Raw genomic sequence first — 16,333 nt, 5'->3', positions numbered from 1 at the left:
AGTTATCTGGAACTGACATAAAAATTTGAACTCAAATACTCTCTTACATACAGGTTCCTGGAGATTTTCTCTAATGAAAAGAGAAATGATTTCTGGTTAAGATAACTCCTTTCAAACAGGCTTTCAATAAAATTGACAATTTGTTCTCTTAAGTACAACTGTGTCCTAAAATTGTTAATTTCATTATAAAAAGAAAGGATAGACAAACAACTCACACTCTTTTTAGCAGGCATTACAAAGGAAAAAAGCTTTATCCCACCTTCTTTCCAAATTATATTTTTTAGGTTAATAGAGTTTTATCGTTTTTAAAAAAGCACATTACACAAACATTTAAAAGGAAGACTTTTAGATTTTAAATTCTTCCTCCCTAGCTTGGAATATTAGCTCAAAGTCTGAAGACCCAATCTAGACACTCCATGTATTCTATGCTATATAAGCATACCTTCAGAATTTTGAGCTTAAATATATCTCCTTTTTTGTGATAGTGTTTACCCACTTTGTGCTTACCTGGGGGAGCTACTGACTGGGAGAGGGTAAAAAGGGAAACTTCTGGGACATGGAAAATGCTTTATATCTGAATCTGGGTGGTGGTAACATGGGTGTATACAGATGTAAATTTCATTAGGTGTGCATTTAAGATTGTGGACTTTATGGTATATGTTATGCCTCAAGAAGTAAAAAGAGTGTTTACCCACTTTACGAAATGCCTACCAACTATTTTACAGTGAATCATTCATATTATTTTGTAAATCAAAATGCATAGGGAAAAAACAAGTCATCTGATGCTCCTGGCATAAAAATCGCTAGTCACTTTCAGGTAAACATCTGAAGCTGGAGTAAAAGCTTCAGCGTTGAGAAGTCACTAACGCACTATCTGAAATGGTGGCAGGAAGATTACAATGTATCAGTTTAAGTATAAAGGGTAGAAGTATTATAACAGCTTAAACGACAACTAGATTAGAACACCCTCAAATAAGTGACACGACTATGGCATCATTTGATTTGTGATAACCTATGCTTCTTATTTCCGCTTACTGGTTTGGATTTTTGTCATTGTATTGTTTGGACTTTCAAAGGATGGAGAAGGAAAATAATAAAAGTTAAATTAGTTTTGTTGTTTTCAACTCTTGTTTTTAGTGTGCTAAATAGCTTGACATTATGACTGATTTTAAAATTACGCATTCTACTTCCTATTTATTAAAGGAGAAAAGAGTTGGTTTATGCAGGAAATATAAACACTTAATATATGTCTTTTTTTTTTTTTACTTTTGCTTGGAACTACATTAATTCCATCACCTCCAAAAAAGCCTTTGAGAGGATTAGCTGCATAGGCCAATATTATTCTATACTAGTCTGTATTAAGCATATGATGTCACCTTGCTTCCTCCCCTCCTCAAGCTTTTCTTTTGGTGGGAAGGAGGACTTTTTTGGGGGAAATTCTTAAAATATTATGGCTTAAATACCACAAGCTGACACACGTGATTGACAACCTTACACTCCCAAACCTGTTTGAAATGGGTCAAATACCTAAGCGCTGCAGAACAATGCAATCCAACCAGCAATTCCCCATAAAAGAGAAAGGGGGTGTGATTAGGTTCCAGATATTAAGCAAGTTATTGCAAAAACAGTTTGGTGGTTTTGTTTCTGCAATAGGCACAGGTTGAGCTAGTATATTTTTTCTCTTAATTAGCTCCAAAAAAGACTATGCTAATAGGAGGTAGGATAAACCGCTAAAGCATGAAGCAACTGGGGCAAACATTAAGGGCTTTATGGAGGTCCTTATCCTGATCCTCAGCATTGGTTATTGATCATCAACCCTGCTGGGGAACTATCGAACGAAATTTGTGTGAGGCTTATCGAGCCACAGGAAAGGAGATGCAGGAGGGAATATAAGCTTCTAATAAAAGAAACGCAGCAACAATAGCAGAGGAACAGCTCTGCCTGGTGACGTAATGGCTGGCAGCAGTCCAGCTTCAGCAGAGCTGCTGCTACCTCAGCATCCAACCTCCCTCAACATAGTCCGGCTTCGGCAGAGCCACCGGGGCTGCTACTTCTTGCGATGCCACTTTGTTGGTGCCACCAACGCCTTACCTCGGAGGACCAGAACACCGAACAAAGGGTTCGTTCCGTTGCTGTAAGTTGTCAGACACACACACTCTCACTCACTCACCCCCTAGCCCAGGACCCCTCAGTAATCAAGCCAATCAGCCACTTAAGTTTAAGGCGAAAACACTGGCTCACACTCCAGGTGTGCCTCAGTTTCCCCAGGCTGGTTTCCAGTCCGCCTCTCGCTGCCCACCCCCCGCCCCCGCTAGTCCTCAGCGGGAGTTGATCCTGGTGGCCCCGCGCACCCGCCCGGGCCCCGCATGCCGGCCCTCCCGCCTTACCTCCGCCAGGTAGAGGTTGAGGAGACAGAGCGTGGAGAACTGGAGACAGGAGGGGAAGCAGTAGAGCAGCCAGTGGGGGAAGAAGTGCAGGTGAGCGGGCGGCCGGAGCAAGGGCAGGGAGCCGCTGAGCGAGAAGGCGGCAGAGAAAAGGGTGGTCCTGAGCGCTGCCCACAGGAGACAGAGGAAGAGGCAGAGGCTCTGGTAACTCAGCCGCCGCTCGCGGTACAGGAGCAGCCGCCACAGCTGCAGGTAGGCAAAGGCGAACAGCGCGGCGTAGAGCAGGGCGTGCAAGACGCTCAGCGCCAACTGCACGGAGCCCGGCACCGCGGCGCCTGAGGCGGCAGCGACGGCGCCTCCGCCTCCGCCGCCCCCGCCGGGCGTGGAAGGCTCGCGGCCGGCTGCGGGGGCGGCAGCGGCCGCCGGACCCGGCACGGACACCCTCATGAGGGGGCTGGGGGCCGGGCGAGCGAGCGCGGGAAGGAAGGGGCTGGACTCGGAGCCGCCGTCGAAGGGGAGAAGGACTGCCCCCTTACCCCCCACCCACCCCAGCCTCTAACCCCAGGAAGCGCCGTGACGGGACCCGGAGTCCAGCGCAGAGCAGCCGCGGCTCCCCTCGACCCCGCCTTCTCTTTCCCCCCACCCCCCGGGGGTCTCGGCTCCTCCTGCTGCGGCTCGGCTCTGTAGCTGCAAAAAACAACTCTCGGCTGGAGACAATCAGCTGAGAAACCCCAGCATTTGAGGCGCTCGCTCCGCACTGTGGGCTCGCGCCGATTGGCCTAGGCAGGCACGCCCCCTGAGCGCCGCACTCGGAAGGCCACGGGCCGCAGGACCCGTCGCTCGAGGGCCCCGAGATCTGATTGGGTGCGTAATTTCCCTACTGTCTCCCTCCCCTTTACTTCCCACCCACGCTGCTGATTGGCCCTGCTACTGCACCGCCCGTTCGCGCCGGCGGGAGGACTCTGTAATCGTCTGTCACTCTCGCTCCGCCCACCACGTTTCCCATTGGTTAGAGAGTGCCTCGCGTAGGGAGCACGAGGAGAAGGAGGAGCTTCGCAGGTTGTTTTTTGCCCAGGAGGCCGACTCCGCCGAGTCGGTGGCGGCCGGAGGCTGGGAGGGAGCAGTGTTACGCCTTCGCAGGTTGGCGAAGTGGTTTCAGGCTACCCGGCTAGTCTGGCACGGCCCCGCCTTCTGCCTCCTCCTCCGTCGCGTAGCGGCGGGAACTGTTGGCCGCGCGGCCTCGGGAACGGCCCAGGTCCCCGCCCGCAGGTCCCGGGCAGGTAGGTGACAGCGCCGGCCCTTCAGGCTGTGGGCTCTGCCTGCAGACCCGGGGATTCAGACGAAGCGGCTTTCTGTAGCCAGGGCTGCACTGCACAGCTCCGGAGTCTGACTTAGGACACCCGCCTCTGGGGCACCGAAGGGCCTCACCTGGAGCCTCCTGAGGGTATTTTGCCTTCTCTTTTCGCTGCATGAACGGCGGGAAACACCGGAGCCCTTTGTGGGTCGAGGGGGTGGAAAGGGGCGACGGGGAGAATCGGAGCTCTTAAGTGAAAGACCCCTCCCAAGGCCAAGGGAAATGTCTCTTAAGGAAGAGTAGTAGTAGTATCAGATGGATGTTGAAGCGATCTGTGAGCAGGGGGAAGCTGGTTCTTTCAAACGTAGAATTTGGGAAGATGCTCTGGGCTTAAGTTTTGGGAAAAAGGCAGAAACAGACTTGTAAGTATGATGATTGCCTGGAGAGGAAGTAGAATATTCTGTGCTGTTTAAATTCCACATGTATTGAAGCCTGGGACCTGTGTATGGTAGATGGTGGCGCTATTCCTGGGGCTGAGAGAGAAAATACATGCTATGTTACTGCTGTAAAGAAGCGAGGAATAATCAGATCGACTAACGTATATTGCTGGCGCATAGTTGTTGACTTTTTTTTTTTTTTCCTATTTGGGAATAAAATTAGCAAGTAGTGCAAAATTAAAAGGAAATAATTTGTTTTCTTTAGAATATACAGCATATTACGAATTCAGTATCCTTGTGAAAGACATTGCTACGTTTATTGGAGCAACAAAGACCCAGCTTTTCTTACCTCACCATCCTTTGTCCTATGCCTTTTTTTTTTTCCTTTTTTCATGCAGGGTCTCGCTCTGTCGCCCAGGCTGTAGTGACAGTTCACTGCAAACCTCCACCTCCTGGGCACAAGCAGTCCTCCCACCTCAGCCTCCCAAGTAGCTGGGACTACGGGCACTGGAGCTACCATGCCCGGCTGATTTTTTTTTTTTTTTTTTTTTTTTGGTAGAGACGGGGTTTCACTGTATTGTCCAGGCTGGCCTTTGTCATATGCTTTGCCCAAGAAGAGTGTTGCTGTCTTTTTTCCTAGCTAAGTATTCCACAGGGAACTTTAAAGCCTGTTTTGTAGATTCTGGGACAGTCGTTTGTCCAGGTACCAGATGCTAGCGTGGTTTGATTCCTTATAGGTATGCTGACAAACTGTGGTAGATGTACAGGCCTGGCACTGTTATCTAGACGTCCCTCAGATGAAACGTTCAGCTGAGCAGGTAGAGAGTGCAGTGTATGAGAGGGTATGGCTTGCTCTAAGAAGTTAACAGGCCTAATCCAACATCTACGCTTTGGAGAAGGATTTATGTTTATTGGAACCTAAGAAGTTCGTCTCATGTATTTTTAGAGAATGTGGTCAGGGCGGTACACAATTATCTTCAAATAGGAGACAGGATGCTCATGACAGCAGTGATATAATTGATTTCAGTAATGTGCTTAAGTATTTAAATTAAGCATAAAATCAGAGTTGTGTGATTTTAGGCACTTGTCAAAATCAAGGGCGCCACATATTCTCTGCCATGGCCTATTTGCATCTTCCATAATCATTGAAGTGCACATTTCAAGTCATCAATAGACTTTAAAAGGGTTTTTCTTTTTCTCCTCTATTCTCTGCTCAAAGTGATGGTAAACATCTGGATAGTACCCATACTAATTTTAGGTCTTGGCCTGTGAGGCTTACCTGCCACCTGTGTCAGTAAGAGCAAGTCTGGATAGCCGCCTCCTTTCTCTTTTTTTTGGAGATGGGAGTGTGTGTGTAGAGGTGGGGGGTGAGGGTGCAGGTAGAGGATTTTCCTCCCAACTGCTTTGAAAAGGCTCTAAAGGAGAGAGATGTTGACTCCTTTTATTGCCTCCTTGGGTCTGAAATGATAAACTGTGTTGAGATCTCATCAACATTTTATTTGAGGCTGGGTCAGTGAGCAGGTTCTGTTCTCCAGTAGCAGCATTAAACTGTAAGTAAGCTGAGTTTAGACAGAATGTTCTTGTGGGAACTTTGTAAGCATTATATTCTCCATTTGTTGCAAAATATGAAGTGTGTCTTTTTCCTGAGTATGATGGCCACAGATGTTGATACAATTTATTTAATAGTTACAGTTGTTAATTGTTAATTTCCTTCTTTTCTGAGAAGGAAAGCCATTAATTTTATGGTTAATCATAAGGGAATATTAGGCCTATAAAGGGGGAACTAACCAAGGGTTTCCTAGAAAAGCTTGGTGTCAGCTATTCTAAAATTTAAATGTGTCCAAATGCATAAAGATTTAATATTGGTGTTCTGAGAGGACAGATGACCCTAGCACAGTAGTCTTTCAAACATTTAAAAGCAGAACTGTTTGGGTCGGGCATGGTGGCTAATGCCTGTAATCCTAGCACTTTGGGAAGCCAAGGTGGGCAGATCACGAGGTCAGGAGATCAAGACCATCCTGGCTAACACGGTGAAACCCCGTCTCTACTAAAAATACAAAAAATTAGCTGGGTGTGGTGGCGGGCGCCTGTAGTCCCAGCTACTTGGGAGGCTGAGACAGGAGAATGGCATGAACCGGGGAGGCGGAGCTTGCAGTGAGTGGAGATCGTACCACTGCATTCCAGCCTGGGTGACAGAGTGAGACTCTGTCTCAAAAAAAAAATCAGAACTGTTTGTCAATTACTATTGCATACAGTACCCTATACCAAAATGGGATTGGTGGAGCTAACGAGGGCTACCAGCTGTTCTACCTGCCTAAGGAACACAAAGGCAAATCCTCATAACTGTCTCCTTACAAGAAGACTAGCGTTTTCTCTTGGAAGTGCTTCCTCCTTGATGTCTTTTGGAGCTTAATATTCAGTTGCTGAACAAAACACACTTTTGTCGCCTTTAGCATTTTATGTGCACGCTTTAGCCCTTTTTCTACTATTGTCTCACGGAGCCATTCTTACAGTGCTGTTACCCTCTTGTATTAGTCTTTAGTTACATGTCACTCATTCTTTCTATTATTTAAATGAGCTGTGCAAACACACTTCTTTAGAGTTTAGGGATGAGACAAAAGTTACATCTTATATGCCAACTCTGATCCATGCCAGCAGGACCATTATACTGAAGAATTGAGGGCCTCTTCCAGCCCAACGGATCAAAGTCTACATGTAGCTGGGAGGTGTATCTGTAGTATTGGGAAACATGCTATGGAAAACATTTACCTATTACTTTTCCCGTCTTTTAGTATTGGCATCTTTTGTGGTAATAGTCAATTGCATTTTAAAGAGTCATCTTCTTATGTTCAAGTCATAATCCCTTTACCCATTACTAAGACCAGGTATACTAATAGTGCTAGACTGGGTTATACTGTGGAAACAACCCCGAAACATTAGAAGTTTAAAATAATAGTTTATTTTATTTTTTTCCGAGACGGAGTTTCACTCTTGTTGCCCAGGCTGGAGTGCAATGGTGTGATCTCGGCTCACTGCGACCTCTGCCTCCTGGGTTTAAGTGATTCTCCTGCCTCAGCCTCCTGAGTAGCTGGGATTACAGGTACCTGCCACTATGCCCAGCTAATTTCTTGTATTTTTGGTAGAGACAGGTTTCATCATGTTGGCCAGGCTGGTCTCGAACTCCTGACCTCAGGTGATCCACCCGTCTTGGCCTCCCAAAGTGCTGGGATTACAGGTGTGAGCCACCGTGCCTGGCCTAATAGTGTTGGAGGCAGAAAGAATGAGGGTGGTGACCAACTCGGTATACCGCTGGAGGCTGTATGAGCAAACAGGAAACTGTTCTCATGAAGGCAGGTTGTTGGCGAATTGACAAACTGCGTCTGCCTCCCAGAAGGAATGCTAAGGCCAGTCACACCCCAGGCGCAGTGTTTCTTGTGATTATCTACAGGAACATCTGAAGCCTGTTAGCAATCATGTGAACCTGTGATAAATCAAGCAGCTGACCAACCGTTACCTGCTCCTCCCTGCTCTTGCTACCCAGTAAATATGAAGGGTTGTGGAAGCTCAAGGCCCTTGCTCACTAGAAGCAAGGAGCCCCCTGATGCCTTCTTTAAAACAGATTATTTTGTCTTTGTGTTCATTTCTGCATTCATTCCACCTTCATTCAGTCCCATAGTAACTGTAACATAATAGTTTATTTTACACTGGATCAGCTGGGAGCTTTCCCCTATGGTGTTCTCTTTCTGGGACTTGGGCTGACAGACAAGGCCTAATTTTGAGTGTTATCAGTCATCATGGCAGAAGGAAAGTGTGTTGTGGTTCATTGCACACGTATACTGACTCTTAAAAGCTTCCAGAAGTACATGTCACCTTGCACATTTCATTGGCCAAGTCATGGCCATACCTAACTCAAGGAAGTGAGATGTATAATTTTAACGTGCAGAGAACTAGAAACATTTGAACAGTCTCTCGTCAACAAATGCTTTCCTTTGTATATGTAGTTCTTCCTTGGCTTTTCCTGGTGGAGGTAATTCAAAATTACCATCTTCACTATGTGAAGCCTAAAGTTGAGGATCTCTGAGTAATGCCCAGCAGTGGTCATCTCTTTACTGGTCTAGATAGAAGTTATCTGTCTGCCACCCTCTGTAGAACACATAAGGCAGCGCTGGGAGAGATAACTGTAAGTGTTCCTGTTTAGAGAGAGGAAGAATGGAAAACACACACCAGACTCTAGATTGTGGCAATCTATAGTTGAAATCTCTCTAGGCAGTTGTTGCTAGGGCTCTAGTTCTGTTCCCTGAGTTCTCTAGGCCAGTTGAAACAACAACAACGCTCTTATCTAACACAATAGAAATGAATTGCAGGAAAAGTGAAATAAAGAACATCAATTTACAAGCCCAATTTTAAAATTATTATTAGATTCAACAAACATAAAATTACTGTGTGAAATTGCTATAAAATGTTCTAAACATTTACACTCCATTTCTGTATTTATGTCATTATTTTAGACGAGTAACAAATACTTCTTACTCTGCACATGCCCTATAGCATAGTTCTCCGTGGTCCTTGGCTTTGCCCTGTGTGAGGGTCTTCCATTTTTGTTATTCTTGGCCACGTCTGAAATTGGCTTTGGAGCATATGGCCTCTGGCCTCTTTCTGTGGCTGAGCAGTTTTGTCAGTTTGCTTTGTGACCATGCACGGGTGGGGGCCTAAGGATTGTTTTAAGTTTTGAACATCTAGTCTTTTGGATGGCAGTTCCTCTCTGAGTATTTTTCTTTTAATACCTTGTTAAACACCACCAACAGCAACCATCACACAGTACTAATCTATCTTCCAACCTCTTCTTTTAGAGCTATAAATAAGTTCATTAGCCACGGGAACCTAGGTACACATTCATTATAAGTTAATCAGGTACATGTCACCTCCAAATTACTGTAGTGACAGTTTTATCAAACTTGTTAATGTGGGTCACTTGCTTAGCTCCAGTGTCTGATAAATGTTTCCTTGAGTAGACCCAGAACAGTTTCTATGCTGCTTGGCCCCAGCCAGTGTTTTGGAGTTTTTGTTAAGGTGGCATCTCACTTCTAGTTTATATACAGCTTAAGAGAAAATAGTTTATGCTGCTATAATAACCCCTCCCATCTCAGTGACTTAAAACAACAAGGTTTATTTCTTCCTATGTCACGTGCTTATTACACATTAGCGGGGAGTTCTCTGTTATGCTCATGCTCACAGAATAGACACCATTTGGGCATTTCTCTTGACTGCAACAGAAGACTGTAAAGCCTGGCTTTATTAACACTAGCTGCCGAAACTGTTGCCTGAAAGAGACAGATGCCACTTTTGCTCACATTTTATTGGCCACAGTAAGTCATCTGGTGGTCGTAACTAACTCCCCCAGAGGTGGAGGATGGAGGGAGCTTAAGTGTAATTAGTAACTGCAAGGAGAACTAGAACTATAGTAATGAACTATCACACCAAGGTAACAAGGCCACATTTCTCCGAAGGTACTCATCACTTGGTTCTGATATCTAGATTTTTGTAGTATTACGTTTTTGTTTGTTTGTTTGTTTTGTTTTTAGACAGGGTCTTCCTCTTTCACCCAGGCTGGAGTGCAGTGGCATGATCATGGCTCACTGCAGCCTCAATCACGATCCTCCCGACTTAGCTTCCGTGGTAGCTGAGACTACAGGTGTGTGCCACCATGCATGGCAATTTTTTTTTCTTACTTTTTATAGAGACAGGGTCTCTATGTTGTCTAGGCTGCTCTTGAACTCCTGGGCTCAAGTGATCTTCCTGCCTCTGCCTCCCAAAGGGCTGGGATTATAAGCGTGAGCCACTGTGGCTGGCCAAGTATTGTTTTTCATTCCCTTTTCTAATTACTGGAGGTAAAAAAAAAAAAGAAAAGTCACCAAGTACCTTTTGTATCTTTGTTTTCATTCTGCTCTTGCTGATATTCCCTTTCCACCCCCACATTCACTTGCCTTAGTTAAGATCTTTTTATGAGGACAGCATGTCTCTGAGCAAATGCATTTTATTTTCCATGCGTGTGAAATGTCCACTCTTCCATGGCCCTACAAGGTACATACATATCCTTCCCCTACTCCCTTTCCCCTCTTTCTTCTTCCTTAGAGCCAATTACTTTCAACTGCTCACTGTTTGTTTTGGCATTGACTGTCCTATTTTCAATAAACTTGGTTTTTGGTTTTGTGAAAGTTGAAAATTTAGTTCTCTTTCATTTATTTTCCCGCCCTAGCTGCATGTTTCCTTATTTTCTATCTTCCCTTTCTCTCAACAGTTGTTATGGTTTTGGTTAAATCATTATTCAGTATTTATTTCATTATGAAGACATAACTTCTCCTTCTATCTGACCCATGCAGTATTCTTTGCTTTAAGTAATTTTTAAAGTAATGAAATCTTACCATAGATGGAACAAACTACAGAGATTATTACTGAGTTCCTAACTCTAAACATGTGAGAACAATCACCAATGTCTCTAACCGATTAAAAGCACAGTACTTTCACATATATAATCTTCTTTGGCCAACGAGATAGGAAATATGGGAAAGTATTTAAGCATTGGTTGTATGGTTAGACCTTTGGTGCTACAAAATACATTCTAGGGGAAAAGAGTAATATGTTAATACTAATGTCCAATTTAGTGTTAAAATGGTTAAATTATAACCTGGAGGCCAGGAAAGGTGATATTCTATACGGAATCTTTCACCTGTGCTTTTCATGTTGTACAGTTTAATTAGGTTATAGTTATTTCATATATAGTAATGAATGTTATATAGTTATTCTCTTAGCCTCAGAAATGCATGCATTTTCTTCAGAATATGAAGAAAATAGTGGATGACCTATTTTAAAACATGCCTATTAATATAAAGTAGCTTTAAAATAGACTGGTTTAAAATGGTTATAATGTATAATCAATTTTAATGTCAATGATACCCCTTAATTATGTCATTAAAATTGCATTTTTATATACCTCTTATAGTTCTTGCTTCTCATTTTACTTTGAGTTTTTGAACTCTTGACTCATTATTAAAAATCGATGGCAAATTTTTTCACTGTTTGATATATACTGTCTCTGAAGAACAGAATTATTAGGAAATAACCAATGAGTAATTACTTCATTATTTTTTTTCAGGAACACTGGCTTGATAGAGAGAGATATTACGTGCTTATTGATAATATTGAATGAGCAGAGTAAATACTCAATTTAATATGATTTTTCATACATTTCAAATTCTTTATTATTTTATTCTTTGCTGAAAAAGTCTACCTTTATCCTTATGAGTATATAGAAATAATCTCTTGCTGTTTTTTCCTGTTGCCTATTTTGAGATAGTGAGCTTGCATTTGAAAGAGATGGGTCCTGTTTGAAATTTTAAAAATACTGAAACAAAATTTTCACCTACAGCTATGACTGTTTTTATATTATACTAATTTTTCTAAACTTTCTTCTTTTAAATGTAGATAACATAGATCATCAGTAGAAAACTTCTTGAAGTTGTTCAAGAAAAATTTGAAAGTAGCAAAATAGAAAACAAAGAGAATTAACAGCAGATACAGAGGACAGCATGGAAGTAAGTACGCCAAGAAAGAAGATAAGAGGAGGATATCTAGAACAAATTTGATTTCAGAACATAGAATCAAGTTAAAGTATGAGTTGAAAAAGATATTTAAATTTTTAAGCAGTATAGAGAAATCTAAGGGTTAGGCATTACAAATTATTTATATTTAGAAGGAATGTTCTTCCATTGTTTTAATAGATTTCTTCTAGGGGATTTAAAGTAAAAGTAAACATATTAGGCATATTTTGGATGTCTCATTCCCATCTAAATGGTATTAAATAATTATTTGATTATTTCTTATAATCAACTATAGGTAAAGAAAAACAAAATGCCCAATTAAAAAATGGATTGGTTAATGTTTGAGAATTAATTTTAGAACCCTTGAAAATGAAAATTAGCTTAACATACTGTACTAAATTGAGCATTTTCTAGGTAGTTTTGATATCTTTTGCAAGTATCAAAAATCAATAGTATTTTCAAGTCAATGTTGTTATATATTGTCCCCCCTCAAATTTTTATGATATAGTAAAGTACTAGCAAAATCAAATGATGTGACTAATGACTTTCATTTTGTAGGTTTTACTACATTCATTCATTTAACAAATTCATTCAACAAACCCTCGTTGAATACCTTCTCTGTGCCAGGTGTTGTCTTAGGAAACAGAACACAGCAGTGAAAAAACAGACAAAATCTTCCGCTCAGATACAACTGCAGCTGATAATGTTTTCCGGCTTCGATGTCTTTAGAGTTGGGATCTCTTTTGTCATAATGTGCATTTTTTACATGCCAACAGTAAACTCTTTACCAGAACTGAGTCCTCAGAAATATTTTAGTACATTGCAACCAGGAAAAGCCTCTTTAGCTTATTTTTGTCAAGCTGGTAAGTATTTTTAAAATTCTAACATGATTCTTGTGATGTTTTTATTGCTATTTAATCAATAAGTTCAGTGGGAGATTTCTGTTAAGATTAAAAATATGTGCTATACAGCTGTTACTATAATATGTCTGACTGGGTTTGAATCCGGCCCCTGCCACTTAGCCTGTGGTGTGACCTTGGTTAAGTCCCTTAGCTTCTCTGTGTTTTTCTTTCATCATCTGTTCAGAAGAAATAGTACTTTATAAGTTTGTTGTGAGGATTAAATGATTTTACTTATATGCTGAGTTCATAGTAAATACTAGATAAGAGTTAGCTACTAACATAACATCTGAAAGAATACTTTCTCATGTTTTTAGCGTGTAACTATTTTAAGTTTTTTAAAACTTTTAATGTAATGCTTTAGGTTAATACCCTGCTTTAGCTATATTGTTAATTATACTGAATTAACTAATATAACTATTGAGCATAACTAATAATTTTTTTAATAGTCAAATTCAAGTCTTCATGTCTTAAAAATACTATTCTTGGAATTAATAAGTGAAGTGAGTACACATTTCTTTTGGCTCCCTTATTATAATTGTGATTAGAAAATGGTACTTTAAAATCATTTTGAAAGTTTTTGTATGTGTACATGTGTGTTGTGTATATGGTATTAAACTTGGAGGAAGAATGCCAAATGTTAGGTTTAAACGAAACATTTATTATATTGTTTTAGGAAGTTTTTAAGGTCCATTTACAAAGTTAAAGTACATCATGATAAAAACAGAAATAAGAATAATGAGGCAATAGTAAAATAAAGGTGTGAAAATATGTAACGAGATATGTTTAGTTATTTGTTGTTGCATGCTAGTTGGACAAATGAATCTATTCTGTGTTTGCAGATTTTAAAATCCATTTTAAGGGGCAATTCATAAACATTCATGAAACATTTGTTATTTTAGATTCCCCAAGAACATCTGTATTTCTTGAAGAACTGAATGAGGCTGTTAGACCTCTGCAGGACTATGGAATTTCAGTTGCCAAGGTAGAAACATATTTATGTTACTAAAATATTAGTGACGAACATCTTACAACTTTATGGCTTAAGACTGAATATCTTAAAATACTTCCATTTCATATCTTTTTCCAAACTGGAAATGTATTTTTTTCATAAGAATAAACAGAAGCCCAGAAAGATAGTTTCAGGTTATCGCATAACATACTGCATATAGAGGGGACAAAAAGCTGTTTAAAAATTTTTAGCTTAGAATTTAACTTTATGTTATAAACCATTCTGTTGGGCCCATGGTATCATTTTTCAAACCTATAGTTAGGTTTTTGTTCTGTTTTGTTTTGCCTAATGAATATTTCATAATAGGTAGCCACAATTCAGCTGTTTTTAAATTTTTTTAGCATAAACTGAAGTAACAAAATGGAGGTAACCAAATAATTTTTTTCTGTTCTAAGTCTTTATAATTGTTTATGTTTCACTTTTTCGCATTTATTTTTAGAACAAAGTTATAACAACTCAACATTACATATTTAATTTTTTTCTCAAAAAATGTTCAAATTTGCCATAGAGTATTATAGAAAATTTCCACATGCATCATGGATTAGATAGATACGTAAGCCTTTCATTTAATTTAAACTTAGATTTTATACATCAGACAACTGAATGAGGGGTAACCCAGTGATACTAAATTCTTTCTGGTTAATGTCTACCTGACTTTCTGTGTACATTTTTTCTTAATTCATTAGCCTTCCTCTTCTAAGAGATGGCTATTGTCGCTCTTGGTCTCTGCAGCTAGAGTTCCTAGAGCAGACAGCATAGAAACATTAACTAACATTGGCTGTACACCTTTAAAAATATCTATTTTTTAAATGTGTCAATTCTGTACGTATAGAGATCTCAATTAACTTTGAACAACTGATCTCACTCTAGAATGATAATGGCAATCATCTCCAAGGATCTCTGAATAAAATTTTAAATTGAAACAGAGTAGTAGGTTGGTAGGAAACTTAAAAGGGATAATCATACTGTTTAGTAACTGGTAGACTGTCACTAATAACTGTGCATATAGTAACTTGAATAGAATGCTAAGGTTCATGCCCAAGCTGTTGCCCTTATGGACGAACATAACTGAAACTCCGGTTTTTTTTTTTTTTGAGACAGAGTTTCGCTCTTGTCACCCAGGCTGGAGTGCAATGGCACAATCTCGGCTCACTGCAACCTCTGCCTCCCAGGTTCAAGCGATTCTCTTGCCTCAGCCTCCCCAGTAGCTAGGATTACAGGTATGCGCCACCATGCCTGGCTAATTTTTGTATTTTTAGTAGAGATGGGGTTTCACCATATTAGCCAGGCTGGTCTCGAACTCCTGACCTCAGGTGATCCACCCGCCTTGGCCTCCCAAAATTCTGGGATTACAGGCATGAGCCACTGTACCCAGCCTGAAACTCCTGATTTTACAGTGAGAATGCTGAGCTCTATCTAGAAAGGAGATAGTGGCAAATGAGATAAACCTTTGTTGAGTGCCTAGCTCAGTTCCCACCACCCAGTGCTGAGTAAATATTTGTGAGATTGAAATGGGCTTACCATATATAATCTTCTTTTGGATAGAAAGATGACTAAGCCCCTGTCCTTTTCTTTGGAGAGTTTGTATCCTAAATAAGGAGGATAAAACACATTCACAAGTCATTTTAATAACTAGCAGAACCTGATCATTGTAATAGGAGAGATACAAATAAAGTGCCATAGAAGTTTTTTTCTTCTTTTTTTTGAGACCAAGTCTCGCTCTGTCACCCAGGCTGGAGTGCAGTGGCGCCATCTTGGCTCACTGCAACCTCTGCCTCCTGGGTTCAAGCAATTCACCTGTCTCAGCCTCCCGAGTAGCTGGGACTACAGGTGCACGCCACCATGCCTGGCTAATTTTTGTAGTTTTAGTAGAGATGGGATTTCACCATATTGGTCAGGCTAGTCTCAAACTCCTGACTTCAGGTGTTCCTCCTGCCTCAGCCTCCCAAAGTGCTAGGATTACAGGCATGAGCCACCGCACCTAGCCCATTGAAGTTTAAAGGAAAGAAAGCCCATATTTGATTTTTGAGGTGGAAAGTCACAGATGGTATTGGGAAAGATTTCACAAAAAGCAGCATTTAAGATTGTTTTCAGAAGATAGCAAGAGGCAGGATGAAGAAAATGCTAAAATATAAATGGGCTACGTATTCTAGTCAAGACAATGAATGTCAAGCTGGATACAGTAACCCAAGAAAGCTGTATGCTATTTAGGGCTACATGTCTTGCCTTAAATATGTCCTTCCTTTTCTACCTGGTTACCACCTACTTGTTCCATAAGATTGAATTCAGAAATAGTGCCTTTCTCTGGGTTATCTCATGCACTTGAATATGTGAGCAATTATAGCATACAAATAAAAAAAAAAACGTAAAGTACAAAATTTGACCTGAAACAAGCTGTAATGTTTAATTCTCCTTCTTGTTTCCCTAACCAATGATATTTAGACATGCATTCAAAATAAAGGTTTCAGAAATCTTCAAAGTAAAGGAAGGAAAAAAAGATATACAAGTGATAACCAGAAGAAATCTAGTGTATCAAAGTAGATTTTAAACAAAAAGCTCTGTTATCCTTGACTTTTCTTTCTCTCATAAGTAATCCATCTACTACTTGGTTCTGCTATGAGAACTTTTCAAATCTGACTACTTCCTATACCTTCATTTTTACTTCTTCCTGCCATCTCTTCTCATTGGGGAAACCACAATAGCCTCCTA

General features: G+C 40.9%; 2 protein-coding genes across 9 annotated transcripts in view; one reads left to right on the top strand and one right to left on the bottom strand.

Moving 5' to 3' along the window:
* Positions 1-3,143, bottom strand: part of GPR137C (G protein-coupled receptor 137C) — an 82,589-nt gene extending 79,446 nt beyond the window's left edge. For 2 of the 3 annotated variants that reach the window (XM_063651597.1, XM_054448661.2), the window contains exon 1: positions 2,388-2,919. In XM_063651597.1, the coding sequence (XP_063507667.1) occupies positions 2,388-2,831 (444 nt within the window). In that variant the 5' untranslated portion in view covers positions 2,832-2,919. Of the gene's footprint in view, positions 1-2,387 lie in introns of all 3 variants that reach the window. The other variant, XM_054448659.2, reaches the window with a different exon arrangement.
* Positions 3,144-3,391: 248 nt separating this feature from the next.
* TXNDC16 (thioredoxin domain containing 16) overlaps positions 3,392-16,333 on the top strand; it is a 120,243-nt gene continuing 107,301 nt past the window's right edge. For 3 of the 6 annotated variants that reach the window (XM_054448657.1, XM_054448655.1, XM_063651593.1), the window contains exons 1-4: positions 3,392-3,664; positions 11,598-11,707; positions 12,341-12,576; positions 13,515-13,597. In XM_054448657.1, the coding sequence (XP_054304632.1) occupies positions 12,417-12,576; positions 13,515-13,597 (243 nt within the window). In that variant the 5' untranslated portion in view covers positions 3,392-3,664; positions 11,598-11,707; positions 12,341-12,416. Of the gene's footprint in view, positions 3,829-11,597; positions 11,708-12,271; positions 12,577-13,514; positions 13,598-16,333 lie in introns of all 6 variants that reach the window. The other 3 variants (XM_063651595.1, XM_063651596.1, XM_063651594.1) reach the window with 3 other exon arrangements.

This window comes from Pongo pygmaeus, chromosome 15 (assembly GCF_028885625.2).
Source record: "Pongo pygmaeus isolate AG05252 chromosome 15, NHGRI_mPonPyg2-v2.0_pri, whole genome shotgun sequence".
Lineage (NCBI taxonomy): Eukaryota > Metazoa > Chordata > Mammalia > Primates > Hominidae > Pongo > Pongo pygmaeus.
The sequence above is the reverse complement of the archived record's forward strand: the minus strand, read 5'-3'. Positions and strand labels throughout refer to the sequence as shown.